This window comes from Pongo pygmaeus, chromosome 2 (genome assembly GCF_028885625.2).
Source record: "Pongo pygmaeus isolate AG05252 chromosome 2, NHGRI_mPonPyg2-v2.0_pri, whole genome shotgun sequence".
NCBI classification, from domain to species: domain Eukaryota; kingdom Metazoa; phylum Chordata; class Mammalia; order Primates; family Hominidae; genus Pongo; species Pongo pygmaeus.
In genome coordinates this window covers 188,227,939-188,245,034 of record NC_085930.1, presented here as the reverse complement: position 1 = coordinate 188,245,034, position 17,096 = coordinate 188,227,939, and the positions used below count along the sequence as shown (strand labels likewise).

Genomic DNA, 17,096 nt, shown 5'->3' with positions numbered 1-17,096 from the left:
CCTAGATAAGGAGTGTGGACTGTGAAGTTCTAAGACTGGCTAAAGACCATATAGAAAAGGGGCTGGAGAGTGGAGTTCAGCAGCATTTATTATTTTAGAAACAATATAGCCCTTTAAAATAGTGACACATAAAGTAAATGTACACATACAGCTGGAAAAACAATTCAGGTGATGGATTACTCTCCCCAAATGGCTGGTGTACACTGTGTGTATATGTTTGTTAAACAATCATTGTACTTATGAAGTCTTTTATGGTTTGTTGTTGTTGGTATTGGATTGGTGCATTTTTCAGCCAAAGAAACAGCCTTAATTTCCTGCAGTTGTTTCCCTACTACTAGGGCACATCTTACTATACTCAGATCTCCTTGGCATTTTAATTCGTGTTTTAAAAAATAACCACACAATAATGCGAATGTACTTAATGCCACTGAACTGTACTCTTTTTTTTTTTTTCTTTTTTTTGAGACGGAGTCTCGCTCTGTCACCCAGGCTGGAGTGCAGCGGCGTGATCTCGGCTCACTGCAAGCTCCACCTCCCGGGTTCACGCCATTCTCCTGCCTCAGCCTCCCGAGTAGCTGGGACTATAGGCGCCCGCCACCACGCCTGGCTAATATTTTTGTATTTTTAGTAGAGACGGGGTTTCACCGTGTTAGCCAGGATGGTCTCGATCTCCTGACCCCGTAATCCGCCTGCCTTGGCCTCCCAAAGTGTTGGGATTACAGGCGTGAGCCACCGCGCCCGGCCTGTACTCTTAAAGTAGTAAATTTATTATCGTTTGCCACACACAAAAATAATACCCCAGCAGATCTTCATACGAGTTAATTTACGCTAAAAGTTCAGAGCCGGAATTTCCTCAGCTCATCACTCAGTGTTAACATTGAAGATGTCCAGGTTGGTTATGAAGGATGTGACATCCTAGCGTTGGCCACTCTTTTCCTGGTCCTTCCTGTGTTGCAGGTGAGTCTCTGGGGGTCAGGAGAAAGCCTCCTCTATCTCCTGCTCACTTTCGTGTAGGGGAGGGAAGGTGTGTGTGTGGGTGGGTGGGGGCGTTTTGTGTGAGGGAGGCCACTACTGCGCAGGCAGCCACGCTCTTCTTCCTCCATCCTGGGGCGGAAGTGGGGAGAGCAGCAGTTTAAAGGTTCTGTCGCAGCAGTTTAAAGGATCCACTCAGCCGCGTTAACCGCCAACCAGCAGGCTAAGGGAGGAACAGAATGAACAATGTTTGGATCCCAATGACTGGAGATGAAAGTTGCAAAAGCTCTGCCCAGGCTTCTACCAAGGATTAACTTTCCAGGGCATCTGCTGAACAGCTCTTCGGGGCTGTCTGCTGAGATTGGCGGTGGGAGCCTCCCGCCTCTCACTCGTGCCTTTGTTCCCCACGCCGACCTAACCCCGCGCCCCTGCGCTCGCGGCCACGGCACCTGACCCACGCGCCGCCCGCCGGGGATGCGGGAGTCGCCACTGCTGCCGCTGCCACCGCTGCCGGGCCTGCTCCGCCAAGCACATGCGCAGTGGCGACGCCGAGCCGGCGCCCTCAGTCTCCTCCTCCACCGCCTCCCGGTTCCGCAGTCACTTCCTGCAGCTGTTTCCCTGTGGGTCGGGTTGGACTGACTTTTGACAGTCAGCCTTCTGCTGCGGAGGGGGCTCGGCGGCGGACGGCGGAGAAAGTTGCTCCGAGAAGAAGCTGGGTCGAGCTGGGCCGAGCCGGGCGCGCAGGGCGGGCGTCGCGGGCGTCCCGGGCGGACGCGGCGCCGAGACTGCCGGCGCGTCCCGGGGGTTCCGGTAAGTGCGGGCGATTGGGAGCCGCGGAGCTTTCAGGACGAGCCCCTGGAGCGCAGGGGACTAGCGGTTCCTTTCCGATGCTCTTTCCATCTGCCCTCCACGTGACAGGGCTTGCGCTGCTCCTATTTATCAGTTTGCTCGTTTCAGGCATTTCACGTGGACCAGGTGGATCATCTGTGCATGCAGCTGCCTTGGCCCTCTCAGTTGCCCCCGCCCCGTGGGAGTCGGGGGATTCCATCCGTCGTGATGGCATCCTTACCGGGTTGAGGTGCGTGTGTGGGTTCGTGTGTAGGTTCGTGTGTATGCATGCACATCTTAGGAATGTAAGGTGGATGTGGGCGACGCTGAACTGTCTGTAGCTTTGATTCAAATCTGTAAACAGTTCTCTAGGATTAGGAACCGTCACAGCGGAGACTGAAAAACATTCGCCAATTCACCAAGGCCTCTTCCCCAGTTTTCTGCGTTCTTTTGAGCCTTCTTTGTAGGATATACCTTGCCTCAAGTGATTATTATTATTATTTTTTTACTTTTCTCCTCTCATTCCTTCTTGCTGCGTTCTGATGACCTCTGAGTAATGCTCGCTGCCTTTCCCTCATTTCCAGAATTCCCAATTACAGACTTACCTAGTTTGCTGAGGTGCTGCTAACCTGTTCCTTTATTCTATTCTCTTTCCTCTGTAGATTTCTCCAAATGAGACAAGAGATTATCTTTAACACAGTATGTGAAGAGTAGGCCCCAGTCCAATCATTAAAACTAAGTATGTTATGACAATTAATTTTCTTTAAACAGGGTACCTTGTGAAGCTTTGATTTTTCTTTAATGTCGTCTTAGCTCCTTTTCAAACCAGGACATTAACCAGCATAAATCCTTCATTTATGCCATTGCAAGCATCAAAGTGATTTAAGATTTGAAGAATATTTATGCCATTCTTCAAATTAGTCCCTTTTAAACCAATGCAACAGTTGAACAGATCTGAGTTGCATGTTTTGGGTCTCTGTATTCCATCATTCATGCATTTGCTGAAGACTTAGTTTTATTCATTTTTAAGATTTATATTTTATGCTGATTTTTGTTTGCAAATATACTAATATTTGATGCAATTGTCATATATAGATTTTTTTGAGGAGTCGACATTGTGTTGATTGTTAAATATAACAAGAAATAAATTTGGGATATCAAGCTACTCTTTAAAAATTGTAAAGATCAAATGTGATAATGGGTAAATCTGTGTTTGGCAAGAATTTTTTCTTTAAATCAGGTAACTTTATCACCTCTGGTAGGAGGCCTTTTATACCTCTGTGCTTTGAGAAGGATCTTTATTTTGAGGGAAACCTGTAGATAACACTGGGGGAGACATATGCTAGAATTTCCTCAAGTGAAAGTGAGCTTTCATAAAACAAGTCCAGACATGCCTAGGCAATTGGTAGCATTTGATTTTCTGTTTATATTGCTGATTTCCTTTATCCAGAGGTTTTGACACCCCCTCTCCACCTTTTCACTAATGAACTAGCAGAATGTTTGTGGCAATTTGACATCAGTAGCTTTTTAACATTATGAATTGTTATTATTAGGTAGTTAAACTTTTTAAAAAGCTGTTCTTTGTCTACTTAGTTCCGTTTTCTAAAATGACCATATCTGTCTTTGCTTTCTGGATTATCTTTGCTTGATTCAATTAAGAGAAATAATACCATTACTGAGAACCTGACTTTTTAAATGTTAAAACTCTATATTGCTTTTCTTTATGTTCCCAGAGATATGGGCAGTACACTTCTGCTTAAAAATTAAATAATATTATCATTTTTCTAAATTCTGTGATTAATGAGAAGTATTGTTAAATTCTGTGACTAATACTCACGCACTTTGTCCTTAACTACATTATTTTCCCATCACGCTGATTTCCTTTGTTGCCTCCACACCCCAAATTTCGTATGAAAGTTGTTACTTGATTTTCAGGTGCTGTGTAGTTATCAAATGTGGTAAAATAGACTTTAACTTTTCAAAATTTACTTGATTCATTTTAGTAATTCTATTATTGCCATAATGTACACATTTGCATTGCAGATGGAAAATTTCAGCAGCTTAAAATAGCCATATTCTGTTGACCAAGAGAAGAGGTTTTAATAATACTGTATTGAGAGAGTGGAGGGAATTGTGGATTTTGAAATAAGCATTCTAATTTGGGTTAATTAGAATCTTGGGAACTCAAAGGGTGTACTGTGGTTCATTTTGAGACACTCAGGGTTAGACGATGCCATCTGGGGGGGAGGCAGGAGACATCATGGATAAAGATTGAAGAGGGAGAGGAACATTTTGGGTCTTTTCTGAGAGAATTATAATAGAGACTATCAGTTATTTGTTAAGAAGGAGGAGGGAAATAGCCTCAAGACTGAGGAACTGGAATTATACTGTGGCTTATGGTGATGTGATCCATTACTCCATTGGACATTTCCTTGATACCTTATTTTTTGTAGGTAATTTACCTAGAGAAGGAAGAAAAATTTGGATTTTACAGGGGACTGATGAGTATAATCTAAGGCTGTATGAGGCAGGGCTGTAAACTCAAGAGCTCACAGAGAACAGGCAAGTAACAAGTACAGGCAGCAGCTGAGTGGGGACTGAGGTGTCCCAGAGAAGGCAGGCCTCGCTAGAGGGCACAGTGCCTCTAAGCACTAACTAGCTAATTGCGTCCCATATAGGAATGTGGGCCAAGTGATGCCAGATCATCCTTTTTCAAGAGAAGCCACGAATCTCTTGATTTTTAAATGCTAACAACTAATTCGACTTTAAAAAATGAAAACAAAACTGTATATTCCGAACAGCACATCTGTGGCTGTATGTGGCCCACAGGCAGTTTGCCACCTCTGCTATACATTTGCTCAACTACTTAAATATTGCTAGTTGATCAGAAGGAACATATTTTATTTACTTCTGTCATACTTTAGGCTATTCCTAGAGTTCCTTGAAATTTTAGCTAGTTCTATAAGTGCTTTAAGGATTCTGCAAGGTGATATTCTTTCTTTTGTTCACTCTTTTTGATATTGGTTGGTTGGAAGATATGTTTGCTAAGATTTTTAGCTGGTGGTCTTTTTTTTTTTTTTTGAGTCACAGTCTTGCTCTGTCATCCAGGCTGGAGTGCAATGGCACGATCTCGGCTCACTACCACCTCTGCCTCCCGGGTTCAAGCGATTCTCCTGCTTCAGCCTCCTGCGTAGCTGGGATTACAGGCGCGCGCCACCACACCTGGCTAATTTTTGTATTTTTAGTAGAGACGGGGTTTCACCATGTTGCCTGGAACAGGCTGGTCTCAAACTCCTGACCTCAGGTGATCCGCCCACCTTGGCCTCCCAAAGTGCTGGGATTACAGGCGTGAGCCACCACACCTGGACAGCTTGTGGTGTTTTTGTCTGTGCGTGATTATCATTAAGAGTGTTTAAGTGTAAGTGTGCCTGAGGGAAGGGGTCTGGATTAGGTGACCTTTGATGTCCATTTCAGCCATATGACTTTTAGATTTAGACTTTTTAGACCGTGGATGCAATACTATTAATGTTCATGGGCCAGAGGGATAGCAGTTGGAACTGTGCCAAGCAAAATAAAGCCAAATCTATAAAGCCATTCTCAGTGGAAGAGCACCATGTTAACATGAATTAACAGGCAAGGGAAGTCTGCTAAATGAGGCCAAAGGAAAGAAGTCCCAAAGATGGGTTTGGAGAAGTAGAAGAAAATGTTGTCATTTACATGTTATCTTGCTGAAGTCTCATTTTCGAGTGAGTTTTTTGTTTCTCTTTTTTTGCTGTTGATTCAGATTTGACGACCTTGCTTCTCATCGCCCACTGCATTATGCCCAAGGCTTTCCTACCCAATGATCCTCTTGCAACACGCCGTGCTTCCTCCACCTAAGCAGCCCTCACCCTCGCCTCCTATGTCAGTGGCCACCAGGTCTACAGGAACCTTGCAGCTTCCACCACAGAAGCCTTTTGGGCAGGAGGCTTCCTTGCCTCTTGCAGGGGAAGAAGAGTTATCGAAGGGAGGGGAACAAGACTGTGCCCTGGAGGAGCTGTGTAAGCCCCTGTACTGCAAACTCTGCAATGTCACGTTGAACTCTGCACAGCAAGCCCAGGCTCATTATCAGGTAAAGGGAGAAAAGAAAACCAGACGTTTAGTGGGGTGAACATTTCAGGGCTCTGGCTATTTAGCAGTTGTCTCTCCAGATATGACTGTGCCTGGAATATCAAGATGGCTTAGAGAACAACTAAGTATGAATTTGTTTGATTAAAAGCCTTATGTTTTTACTTTAAAAATAAGTATCACTTTTTGTAGAATGGATCTCAACCTGTTACACTAAGCTGTGTGGCATGCGATAGCTTACCAGTCTTTTAGGCAAATGTAAATTATCTAAGCTGGCATTTGAACCTGTAGTCTTAAGAAGAACAAGTATTTAAACCACGATTTACCAGCCTGGGTGACAGAGCAAGACTTTGTCTCAGACAAACAAGAAAACCCATGATGTACCGAACTCAATTCAGTGTAAAATTGTTTAGAAGCTAATATAATTTGCATCATTTTGAGGTGACCTCGGTGCATGACTCTTAGGCTTTCCATTTTTGACTTCTAACTCTTATATATCCTATCACTGGTAAGGAAAATACAGGTATCTTTTTGTAGTGAGAATAAAATGACATTGCAATATTGAGCCCTATCCTTCATTCATAATAAACATACTCTGATTTATTTTAGCCCATTAGTGTAAACTAATACTGGTTTTTAAGATTTAAAGCTAGTGGAAAGGACCATTTTAAAGGGTAATATTACCTAAGAACAAATGGAAAATTAAACTTTGGTTAGAAAGAGAGGGTACAATATTTTTTTTATTCTAGACATTTGTCTGTATAAAGTTAAATAATTTCCTTTTTTGGAGAAAAGAGACCTGGGAAATAATCAAGGACAAAACCCACTGAATGATGTCTTCCCGGGTCATCATTGATTTGATTATTTATTATCTGCATGAAAATCTCTAGATTCTAGAGTATGGTAGAAGACTGTTACACAGGTATTTCTTCTGTTGTGCACTATAACTTTCTCCAACTTAAAGTTTTTGTTTACTGTGGGCGTTAAGTCTTTTCTGTTTTGTTTTGATCCCAAAGACTGATTATTGTGTTGCTTTTTGATTGTATGTCGGAAGTATTTTGATGGTCAATTGTTTTCTCTGGTATTTAGGGGAAGGCATAATATGTTGCCTTCTTTAAGTTCCTATTATGTGGTTTTGTTTTGCCCTCAGGTGCAGAGAGTTGAGTTAATTATATCTCGCAGCTCTTGACATGTGTCATCATTGGTTCCTAAAGGCCTCTTCTGGTTTTATTTTTACATTTTCCCCCTTTCCCCAGTATCTACTCTCATCACCTTGCTGTCCAGTACAGTTGTTTGATACAGGGTCTTCCTTTGCCTGTCTTTACCATTCAAGCAGAGTCTGTTAGCATGATTAATCTCAACTCCAAGACTGTATTAGCTTTCTTCATTTATTCCTACGGAATGTTCGGTTTTATAGCCTAAGATTCACTTTGAAAAAAGAAGCCAGGGTTCTAAAGGTTTAATTATTAGCCGTATAAAGCCCCTAACAAATCATTAACTTGGGGGCAAACCCACTTGTATGCTATATACATATCTAATTATCTTTATTTTTTTTTTTTTCTGAGACAGAGTCTCGCTCTGTTGCCCAGGCTGGAGTGCAGTGGCGCAGTCTTGGCTCACTGCAGCCCCTGTCTCCGGGTTCCAGCGATTCTCATGCCTCAGCCTCTCGAGTAGCTGGGACTACAGGCACACACCAGCACACCCAGCTAATTTTTTAATTTTTGGTAGAGATGGAGGTTCGCCATGTTGGCTAGATTCAGCCTCCCAAAGTGCTGGGGTTACAGGTGTGAGTGACCTACCACACCCAGCCTATAATTCCCTTTTAAGGAAGAGTTGTTTACTTTTATGAGGAAAAACTCTTGGGCAGTGTGTAATTTTAACATGTCCATGGATTATACATATACCTTATTTCTTTTTTTCTCCTAATAAAACTTTTTGACTTCATGGACTTTGAAAGGTGCTACTGATGATACATAGAGAAGATTCAGTTTGATGCAAAGTCTTTGGATTATAAGGCTAAAACTAGATAAGCAGAATCAACGTTTGTTTTTTTCTTTTATTTTACGTTTTTGTGTGTGTTTGTTCTAAACTTTTTAGTTGACAAGATTAGTAATTATACTTAATTTCAGTTTCCTCAATGATACAGTGAATAAATAAATTAGAAAATATAAGAAAAGGGAAATACAATTTAGGTAAATTTCTCAAAAATCAGAATTTTTAAGTGGAAAGGTTGAAGGAGAACAGGATGTAATGGAACAATTTAAGCAGCTAAAAATCAGGGTAAAACATGGGAAAGAAAAGAGAAAACATGGGAAAGAAAAGTAAAACAGGGTAAAAACATGGGAAATAAAAGAGGCAAACAAGTAATCAGAAAGTAGAAGCTTACAGAAAATGAAAAGTTTGGGTATAATAAAGTATATTGCTAAGACTTTAGAAGCAAAGATTCGAATGAGACTGATGTTATTGGTAACTCTTAAAGAGAGAAGGTTTTAACAGACAACTAAGGCAAAGCAGTTCATGTGTAAAAATACAGAGCAATTATGTTAGGGTAACATAGAAGAAAGGTAATCTTAGAAGTGAAATCTGGATTTTAATAAGATAGAAATGGTCAAGATGAGAGTGGATAGTGCAAAGTTTAGATCAGAATAATAAACAGAATGTGAACATAACTCTAGAAGTGGGTGAGCTACCAAAGAAGGAAAGCATAGAAATGTTAGCCAAAAAGATGCATCAGAGGGTGTACATGAATAAGCAGTGATAAAAGAAAGATTACTGAAGACAAGGCTAAGACCAGGCCAGGTGTGGTGCCTCACACCTGTAATCCTAGCACTTTGGGAGGCTGAGGCGGGAAGATAGCTTGCGTTCAGGAATTCAAGACCAGCCTGGACAGCATAACAAGATCCTGTCTCTACAAAAATACAAGGAAATTAGCTGGGCGTAGTGGCAGACACTTGTAGTCCCAGCTACTTGTGAGGCTGAGACAGGAGGCTCACTTGAGCCTGGGAGATTGAGGCAGCAGTGAGCTATGATCATGCCACTGCACTCCAGCAAACAAAGACAACAACAACAAAAAACACACAAAAAAGAGAAGGGTAAGACCAATGAGTAAGGCTTACCAAGCACAGGAATAAGTAGAATGCCAATGATTGTAGACTAATAAAACAAAATGGTTTAGGATTAAATGAGATGATGGATGTAAAATTTTATTTCAAGAATAAAAACTTACTTTCTAATTTTTAATACAGAGCATTACCAAGCTGTACCTTTATTATTTTAGTTATGTGTGAGATAAAATGGGTCACCGGTAGCCTGTTTATGAGCTAGAAACACACTTGTGTGAAGTGGTAAATCACTGTGATTACATTACTCAAAACTTTTTAGTCAGTCGATGCCATTGTTGAAATCGTGGAGTTTCAAATTGCCTCGGGTGTAAACAATGGTGGTTACACTAGAGCCGGACTGTATCATGTTCCAGTAATCCAGGACACACAGTGGAAACTGCCCGATAAATACTTGCCTTTAAGCTCACTAGTGTTTTTTCCTGACATCCCAGTGTTCCCAAGCTGGGGCTACCTTAGCAGTGACCCATGTGTATCTGTAGTCATCACAGATTTAATTTTATTCCAAGGACTTTTTAAAACTGGTCAGTTGGCTTCAAAACATCGTCAGCTATTGTTTTATTTTTAATGAAGCCATTGAATTTTATATTCTTAAAATTAGGGCTTTGGGTATAACTTAATTTAAAATCCAATCTTTGGAGGAGAAACATATTTTCATTTTATTAAAGTCTGTCTGCAGGCTTCAGGTTACTTAGGGCAAGGCTGTCATGGGGTAACACACCACTGTTTCATCAGCATAAATGCCCAGAGGAAGAATTGCTTTAGTAGGGAGGGTTATTACAGAAATAAAAAAAAGCAAAAAGCATGGATGAATTTTGCTAAGGCATCCACAGTTTAAAGTCACCAGTTTATTTGCTAATTTGCATGTATATATTTGACAAGATCTACTTACTCAAAGTACATTTATAAAATTTGTCATAAACATGGCTTTCTATTTGTAATAGTGGCCAAATAACAACCTACCATGTTAATGAGATTGATTAGAGAAAGAGAACACAGGTGAAAGAATAGTTTTAGAATTAGGATGCCGAGTGTAGTGGTCTTAATTCATAATTCATAATGAAGAGAATGCTATTAGATTTTTCCCAAAATTTAAAGCACTGATTTTGGCAGTTACATTTTAATATTGATCACCCAGGTTTGGATCAGTGAATTAAATCTCAGCTAATTTTCATGTATTCAAAATTCTCCTGTCTGACTTTTTTCCAAATGGACTTGCAGTGGACTGAGAATGGCCAAAACACAGTTCAGATTTGGTTTTAATGCATGTGCTTTACATGTGGCATATATGCTTTGGAATCTGACAACTTTGGGCTAGAATCTTGGCTCAGTTACTTTAGGCAAGACAGTGAATCTCTCTTTATTCAATATCTGTAAAGTAGGGGTCATTGTACTTCCTCTGCAGGATTGTGAGACTTGCATATGTTATCTTAATAAATGCTGGTTGACTGAAATAGGTTGCTATTGTTTAGAAGTGTTTGGGTCTCAAATGAGCGGAATGAGATGGTACACAGCTGTCTTACTGTTGTTACTACCTTGATAGTAACTTGCTGTAGGACCTTGTGTAAATAAGCAAAACTTTGTTTTCCTTGATCGTTCTCCCGAGATAGTCTTTTAGATCCAGATACTAGGTTACCTTAAAAGATTCTCATGAAGAATAATTCAACCAACAAATGAGGCAAAATAAAATGATTTTCAAATGTGAATATGCTTTCAACCATACTACTCGTCTGTCAGCTTAGTCCATTTACCCAATAATCAATCCTTGTTGGTTTTCTTGTTCTGCTCTCTGAAATCACCAGCTCTGTAGGCTTTTCTAGCTCTTGCTTTGATCACTTTAGAGGACAGAAGCTCTCTGTGATCCTGCCAGTTTTTTGCCTCTTCCTCTAGTCTACCCCTACCTCATTTCTTCTTATTTTGAAATGATAGATACCCTTTCTTTTGTCCAAGTTTGATTCCTAATCCTGTTTTCTGGATTTCATCACCTTTTCACCTCAATCAAAGACTATGCTCAAGTCTCTTCTATATAAATAAAAATAGCAGCAGCAACCTTCTGTTTACTTTTAATCCCTTCTATTAGCAACCTTTCTCCTCTCTTCTCCTGTCCTTAGCATTCTGCAGGTAGAATTGTTCTCTTCAGGTCTTCATTTCCCATTCATTCCTCAGCCCACTGTACTCTGATTTCCATTCCTATAGGCCACTGAAATGGTCCTTTCCAGTGTCACCATGATCTTACAGGCCAAATCCAACTCCTTCTCACTTGACCCCTTGGTAGCATTAGCCAATGGTAACAACTTTCTCCTAAAAAAATTTAAAAATGTTTTTATTTAAAATAATGCCTGAGGAACCAAAGGGTTTATAATGAAAAGTAGTAATTACCTATTCTCCACCCATTCCCTACCTTTTTTTTCCTCTCCATTCTCTTCTCCTTTCTGACTCCCAACTTGAGCTGGCTATAGTTTTACTTTGACACTGTAAAGATTGATGACATTTTTATCCATTCTGTCATCAAATTAAGTTTTCCATGCTCTATTTGCAGGCTGATGCCAATTGTTGAAAATTAGCATTCAGTTTTTGCATTATTATGAATAGGGAATTTTGCGTTATTATGAGTAGGGAAATATTGTTCACTGCAGAGCTGTTTCCTTCCCTATATTTCCAGTGTCATGATCCCATGCCACTCACAAGAGATGTTCAAATAGGTAACCCTTTCCTGAATGCCAGCAGTTGCTCAAAATTATGTCTATTTTAGTTTGCTTCATATGTGGATTATAACTTTGAAATAACTTTTTGTTTTTCCTTGAGTTTCTGGTACTTAAAAAAAAAAAAACTAGAGAGAAGAATCTTAAGCCTTTCAAAAAAGGTATTAGCATCTCAGTCTTTCTTCATATTGCTTACAACCCATTTCATTTATCTTCATGAAACCTACTGTTTTCTGATTCTGATTTTGACTAGTTGTTCTAATTTGGATTAGTTGTTCCCTATTTGAATCAGTACTTCATTGTGTAGGTGTTGTATTTCCCGGAGTTTTTAGTTGCTTTTCTTCTCCCCTCTTTTTCTTGCGTTATATTTTTCATATTATCATTCTCTCCTCCATCCCTAAGTCTCAACCCCACTATTTATTGTATGGAATTTTCCTTTTATCCTAGATCCCTCTATCTCCTTGCTCCATTTTCAGCTGGTGTCTGTTGGATTTGCTGCACAGCTTTGTCAACTTTGGACTTACCACTCTTTAGGTTGGACCACTATTTTCTAAATATATGTTTTCTTTTTTAAATCTTGTTTTGTTAGAGTATATTGTCACATTAAGGAAGAAAGAATGGACATAAATGTATAACACTTTTTTTCTTGAAATAAAATGAGGGAGTAATGGGAAATAATTTTTTTTGAGCCCTTGTGTTTCTAAAAAACATTTGCATTGTGCCTTCATATTTGACAGTTCAGTTCCAGGTTGAAAATTATTTTTCTTTGGAATGTTAACAGCTGCCCTCTATTTTCTGTTTTTATCTAATGTTGCTGAAGAGAAATCTTCTGATTCTTATTCTTTTGTTGGTGACCTGTTTTAATTTTGTGTCTTTCTTTTTTTTCCCCTGGAAGCTTTTAGGTTCTCCCTTTTATCCTTGTAGTCTGAGATCTGACAATGATGGTTGTGTCTAGTTTTCCCCAGGATACTTTTTCGTTTGTCCTGGTCAGCACTAGTAGATCCTTTCAGTTTGTGTACTTCTGTTTCTCTTGCTCTGGAGAATTTAAAATTTTTTTTTTTTTTTTTTGAGACAGAGTCTCACTCTGTTGCCCAGGTTAGAGGGCAGTGGTGTGGTCTCAACTCAACTGCAACTTCCGCCTGGGATTACAGGTGCCTGCCACCACACCCAGCTAATTTTTTTGTATTTTTAGTAGAGGCAGGGTTTCACCATGTTGGACAGGCTGGTGTCGAACTCCTGACCTCAGATGGTCCACATGCCTTGGCCTCCCAAAAAAAAAATATTCTTTCTTAGTTACTATTCTCTAGATTTTTTTGTCTTTCCTTCTAGGAATCCTGTTAGCTATTGTCATGGTTCTGCTTGATTGATTCTCTTTTATTTTTGTAGCTTTATTGAAGTATAATTGATGGATAGATACTTTATATTGTTTGTCTCTGCTATCTTTTATCATTCTTTTTTTTGTTTTAATTTGAGACATGTTCTTGACTATTAATCTCATATTGAATTTTTTTTTTGCAGTTGCAAGATTTAATAGAGTGAAATAGAGTGAAAACAGAGCTCCCATACAAAGGGAGGGGACCCAAAGAGGGTAGCTGTTGCTGGCTCGAATGCCTGGGTTTATATCCCGATCATTGTCCCTCCCACTGTGCTCTCAGGCAGTAGATGATTGGCTATTTCTTCACCTCCTGTTTTGCCTAATTAGCATTTTAGTGAGCTCTCTTATTGGTCGGGTGTGAGCTAAGTTGCAAGCCCCGTGTTTAAAGGTGGACATGGTCACCTTCCCAGCTAGGCTTAGGGATTTTTAGTCAGCCTAGGAAATCCAGCTAGTCCTGTCTCTCAGTGCCCCCTCTCAACAGGAAAACTCAAGTGCTGTTGGGGAGGTTGGCCGATGACTGCTCTAACTACTTCCTGCTGAATCAGGGCATAGTAGGGGTTGTGCAGTTGAGATTTCCTCTGGAGGGGTGTCTTCGATGTCATTAACATCGGAAAATGGGCTAGCAGGCTGAGCCAGGGGTCTGTGGTAGATTTTAGTCATGGACTGCATCTGGGGCTCCATTTGAAGAACCACTTATAGTTTTACAGCTTCGATTCTGGAAGAGACAAACTTAACAAGGAGGTTAAAGATACAGGGATTGAAATGTATGGCCTGCAGTGCAGGGGATTATTTCTTTGGCACACTTTACAGGCCCTGACTATCTGCTTGATAGTTTTGAAAAGGCCTGGTCCAGTAAATAATACTTAGGCCATCTGATGGGTGCTGTCAATGCCTAAGTGAAAGGTTTGGTGAAGGGTTTTAAGTAATTTCCATTGGTTAGCTGCAGGCAAAAGTATTTTTCCTTCTTCAGTGGCTAGCCATCCTGAGGGGAGGAAATGATGTCCCCATGAGGTTCCCCATTCTATTTCTTCTTCTGAGTACTGGGGCTTGGTTTCCTGGAGGAGATTACCCCATACTAGGGGTCCTTCTATAAGCATTTCTAATGGAGGGTCCTGTATTGAAGCTCTTTTGGCTTCAATATCCGCTTGGCATTTCCCTTCTATTTCCCTTTCCTTTCCTTTCTGATGACCCTGGCAGTGTAAGACTGCCACCTCTTTAGGTTTCTGTACAGCCAATAATAATCTCCTAATGGCTTCCTGATGTTTGATAGATGTTCCATCGGAAGTTAGGAATTCCCTTTCTCTGCATATTGCTGCATGGGCATGGAGGACTAGGTAGGCATACTTAGAGTCTGTATATATATTTACCCTTTTTCCTTCTTCTAATTCTAGTGCCCAAGTGAGGGCTATTAGTTCTGGAGCTGAGCACTAGTTCCTGGAGTGAGGGGATTACTTTCAAGTATTCCATTATCACTGACCACTGCATACCCTGCTTTTCAACGTCCTTTTTCTACAAAGGAACTTCCATCAGTGTACAAGCTGAGGTTGGGATCAGTCAAGGGAACCTCTAAAAGGTCCCCTCGAGTGGCGTAGGTTTGAGCAATTACTTGTTGATAGTTATGGTCTATCTTTTCTTCACTGTCTGGAAGAAATGTGGCTGGGTTAAGAGTTGCACAAGTGCGCAGTCACAGCACTGGCCCTTCAAGTAATAGAGCCTGATATTTAAGTAAACGGTTGTCTGACAGCAAGTCTCCTTGAGCAGTGAGTATGCTTATCATGTCCACACAGTAAGATCTCTTCCCTGTGTTATTTTAACTGCTTCAGATACTAAGACTGCTACTGCCACTACCTGTAAACAGTGAGGCCAACCTTTTGCCACTACATCAGTTTCCTTACTCAGGTATACCACGGGTTGCAAGCTCGTCTCTCGGACCTGTTTAAGGACTCCTAGAGCTATTCCTGTTTTTTCTGTGACATATAAAGAAAAATCTTGTCCTGTTGGCAAGCTTAACACTGGGGCTTGGGTTAGGGCCTTCTTAAGGTCCTGGAAAGCTACTTCTGCTTCAGATGTCCATTTTACTAAATGGGTATTGGCTTTCTGAGTTTCCTTAATTAGTGTATAGAATGGTCTGGCTATTTCACCATACCTGGGAATCCATATTCAGCAGAAACCTGTTATGGCAAGGAACACTCTTAGTTGCTTTAGGGTTTTGGGATGAGGATAAGCCAGTATAGGCTGGATACGTTCCTCACTGAGGGCCCTGGTGCCTTTGGATAATTTTAGCCCTAAGTATTTAACCTGCTGTGAGCAGAGCTGAGCCTTTGGTTTGGAAACCTTGTAGCCATAGGTAGCGAGGAAATTTAAGAGCGCTTGGGTGGCTTGATGGCACAAGGTTTCTGAATGGGCGGCTAAAAGTAAATCATCCACGTACTGAAGGACCAGAGTGTCCAGGTATTATGAGAATTGGCTCAAGTCTTGGGCTAATGCCTGGCCAAATAGATGGGGGCTATCCCTGAACCTTTGGGGTAAAACAGTCCAGGTGAGTTGAGACATTGGGTTTGAAGGATCTTCAAAAGCAAATAAGAATTGAGAGTCAGGATGTACAGGGATGCAAAAAAGGCATCCTTAAGGTCCAGGACTGTAAACCACTCTGCTTCCTCTGGTATTTGGGAAAGCAGAGTATAAGGGTTAGATACAGCTGGGTATAGAGGGACAACGGCCTCATTGATAATCCTGAGATCTTGCACTAACCTCCACTGTCTGTTGGGTTTCTGTACTCCTAAAATTGGAGTATTGCAGGGGCTATTGCATGGTTTTACTAGGCCTTGGGCTTTTAGGTCCTTAATCTTTTGGAGTCCTTGTTGGGCCTTGGGTCTAAGGGGGTACTGCTTTTGGTAGGGAAAGGACGTGGAATCCTTTAGTTTAACTTGAACTGGACAGGCATTCTTTGCTCATCCATATTGTCCTTTTGTTGCCCAGACTTCAGGATTAATTTCTTCCTCAAGCAGGGGACAAGAAACGGGTGTTCCTTCTCCTATGTTCAGGTGTATAATGGCCCCTGCTTTTGCTAGAATGTCTCTCCCTAACAAAGGAGTGGGGCTTTCAGGCATAATTAGAAAAGCATGTGAAAAGAGTAAAGTTCCCCAGTCACAACTTAGTGGCTGGGAGAAGTATCTAGTGACTGGCTGTCGTAGGACCCCTTGGATAGTGACAGATCTGGAGGACAGTTGTCCGGGACAGGAGAGTAAGACTGAGAAGGCTGCGCCAGTGTCCAGGAGACAGTTAACCTCCTGGCTGTCAATGGTCAAACATACCCGGGGCTCCGTGAGGGTGATGGCATGGGCTGGCGCTCGCCCCAGGCACCCTCAGTCCTGCTGCTGGATCATCTGGTTAGTAGCTTCTGACTCAGAGGATCTTCATCCCCTGGGGCAGTGGGCCTTCCAGTGATTCCCTTGACGTAAGGGGCATGGACGAGGGGGCGGCTTATTTCTACTTGGACAATCTTTTTTAAAGTGTCCTTGTAGACCGCACTGGAAGCAAGCCCTATTAGGCATTCAATTTGCCCAGCTTTTCCCTTTTCCAGAGCCTCCAAAGTCTGCTTGCCTGAGGGCCATGACTAAAGTGGTGGCCCCCCCCTTTTTTTTAATCCCATTTGTCCCGTTTTGCCTGCTCCTCCTGATCTCTATTATAAAAAACTGAGGTTGCCAAGTTCAATAGGGTTTCTAAGTTCTGCTCCAGGCCTAAGGCAGACTTTTGAAGTTTTTTCTAATGTCTGCAGCTGACTGAGTGATAAACTTATTCTTTAAGATTAGTTGGCCTTCAATAGAGTCAGGTGACAGGGAGGTATGCTTTCTCAATGCCTCCCTTAGTCTCTCCAGAAAGGCAGTAGGATTTTCTTCCTTTCCCTGTGTTATAGTGGACATCATTAAATAATTCATAGGCTTCTTCCTAGTTTTCCTTAGTCCTTCTAGCACGCAAGTTAGCAAATGTCTG

The 17,096-nt window shown here is 41.3% G+C and overlaps 1 protein-coding gene across 2 annotated transcripts in view; it reads left to right on the top strand.

Moving 5' to 3' along the window:
• The first annotated feature begins 5,585 nt into the window (after nucleotides 1-5,585).
• ZMAT3 (zinc finger matrin-type 3) overlaps nucleotides 5,586-17,096 on the top strand; it is a 48,347-nt gene continuing 36,836 nt past the window's right edge. For both annotated transcript variants that reach the window (XM_054482364.2, XM_054482362.2), the window contains exon 1: nucleotides 5,586-5,911. In XM_054482364.2, coding sequence (XP_054338339.1) covers nucleotides 5,642-5,911 — 270 coding nt within the window. In that variant the 5' untranslated portion in view covers nucleotides 5,586-5,641. The remainder of the gene's footprint in view (nucleotides 5,912-17,096) is intronic.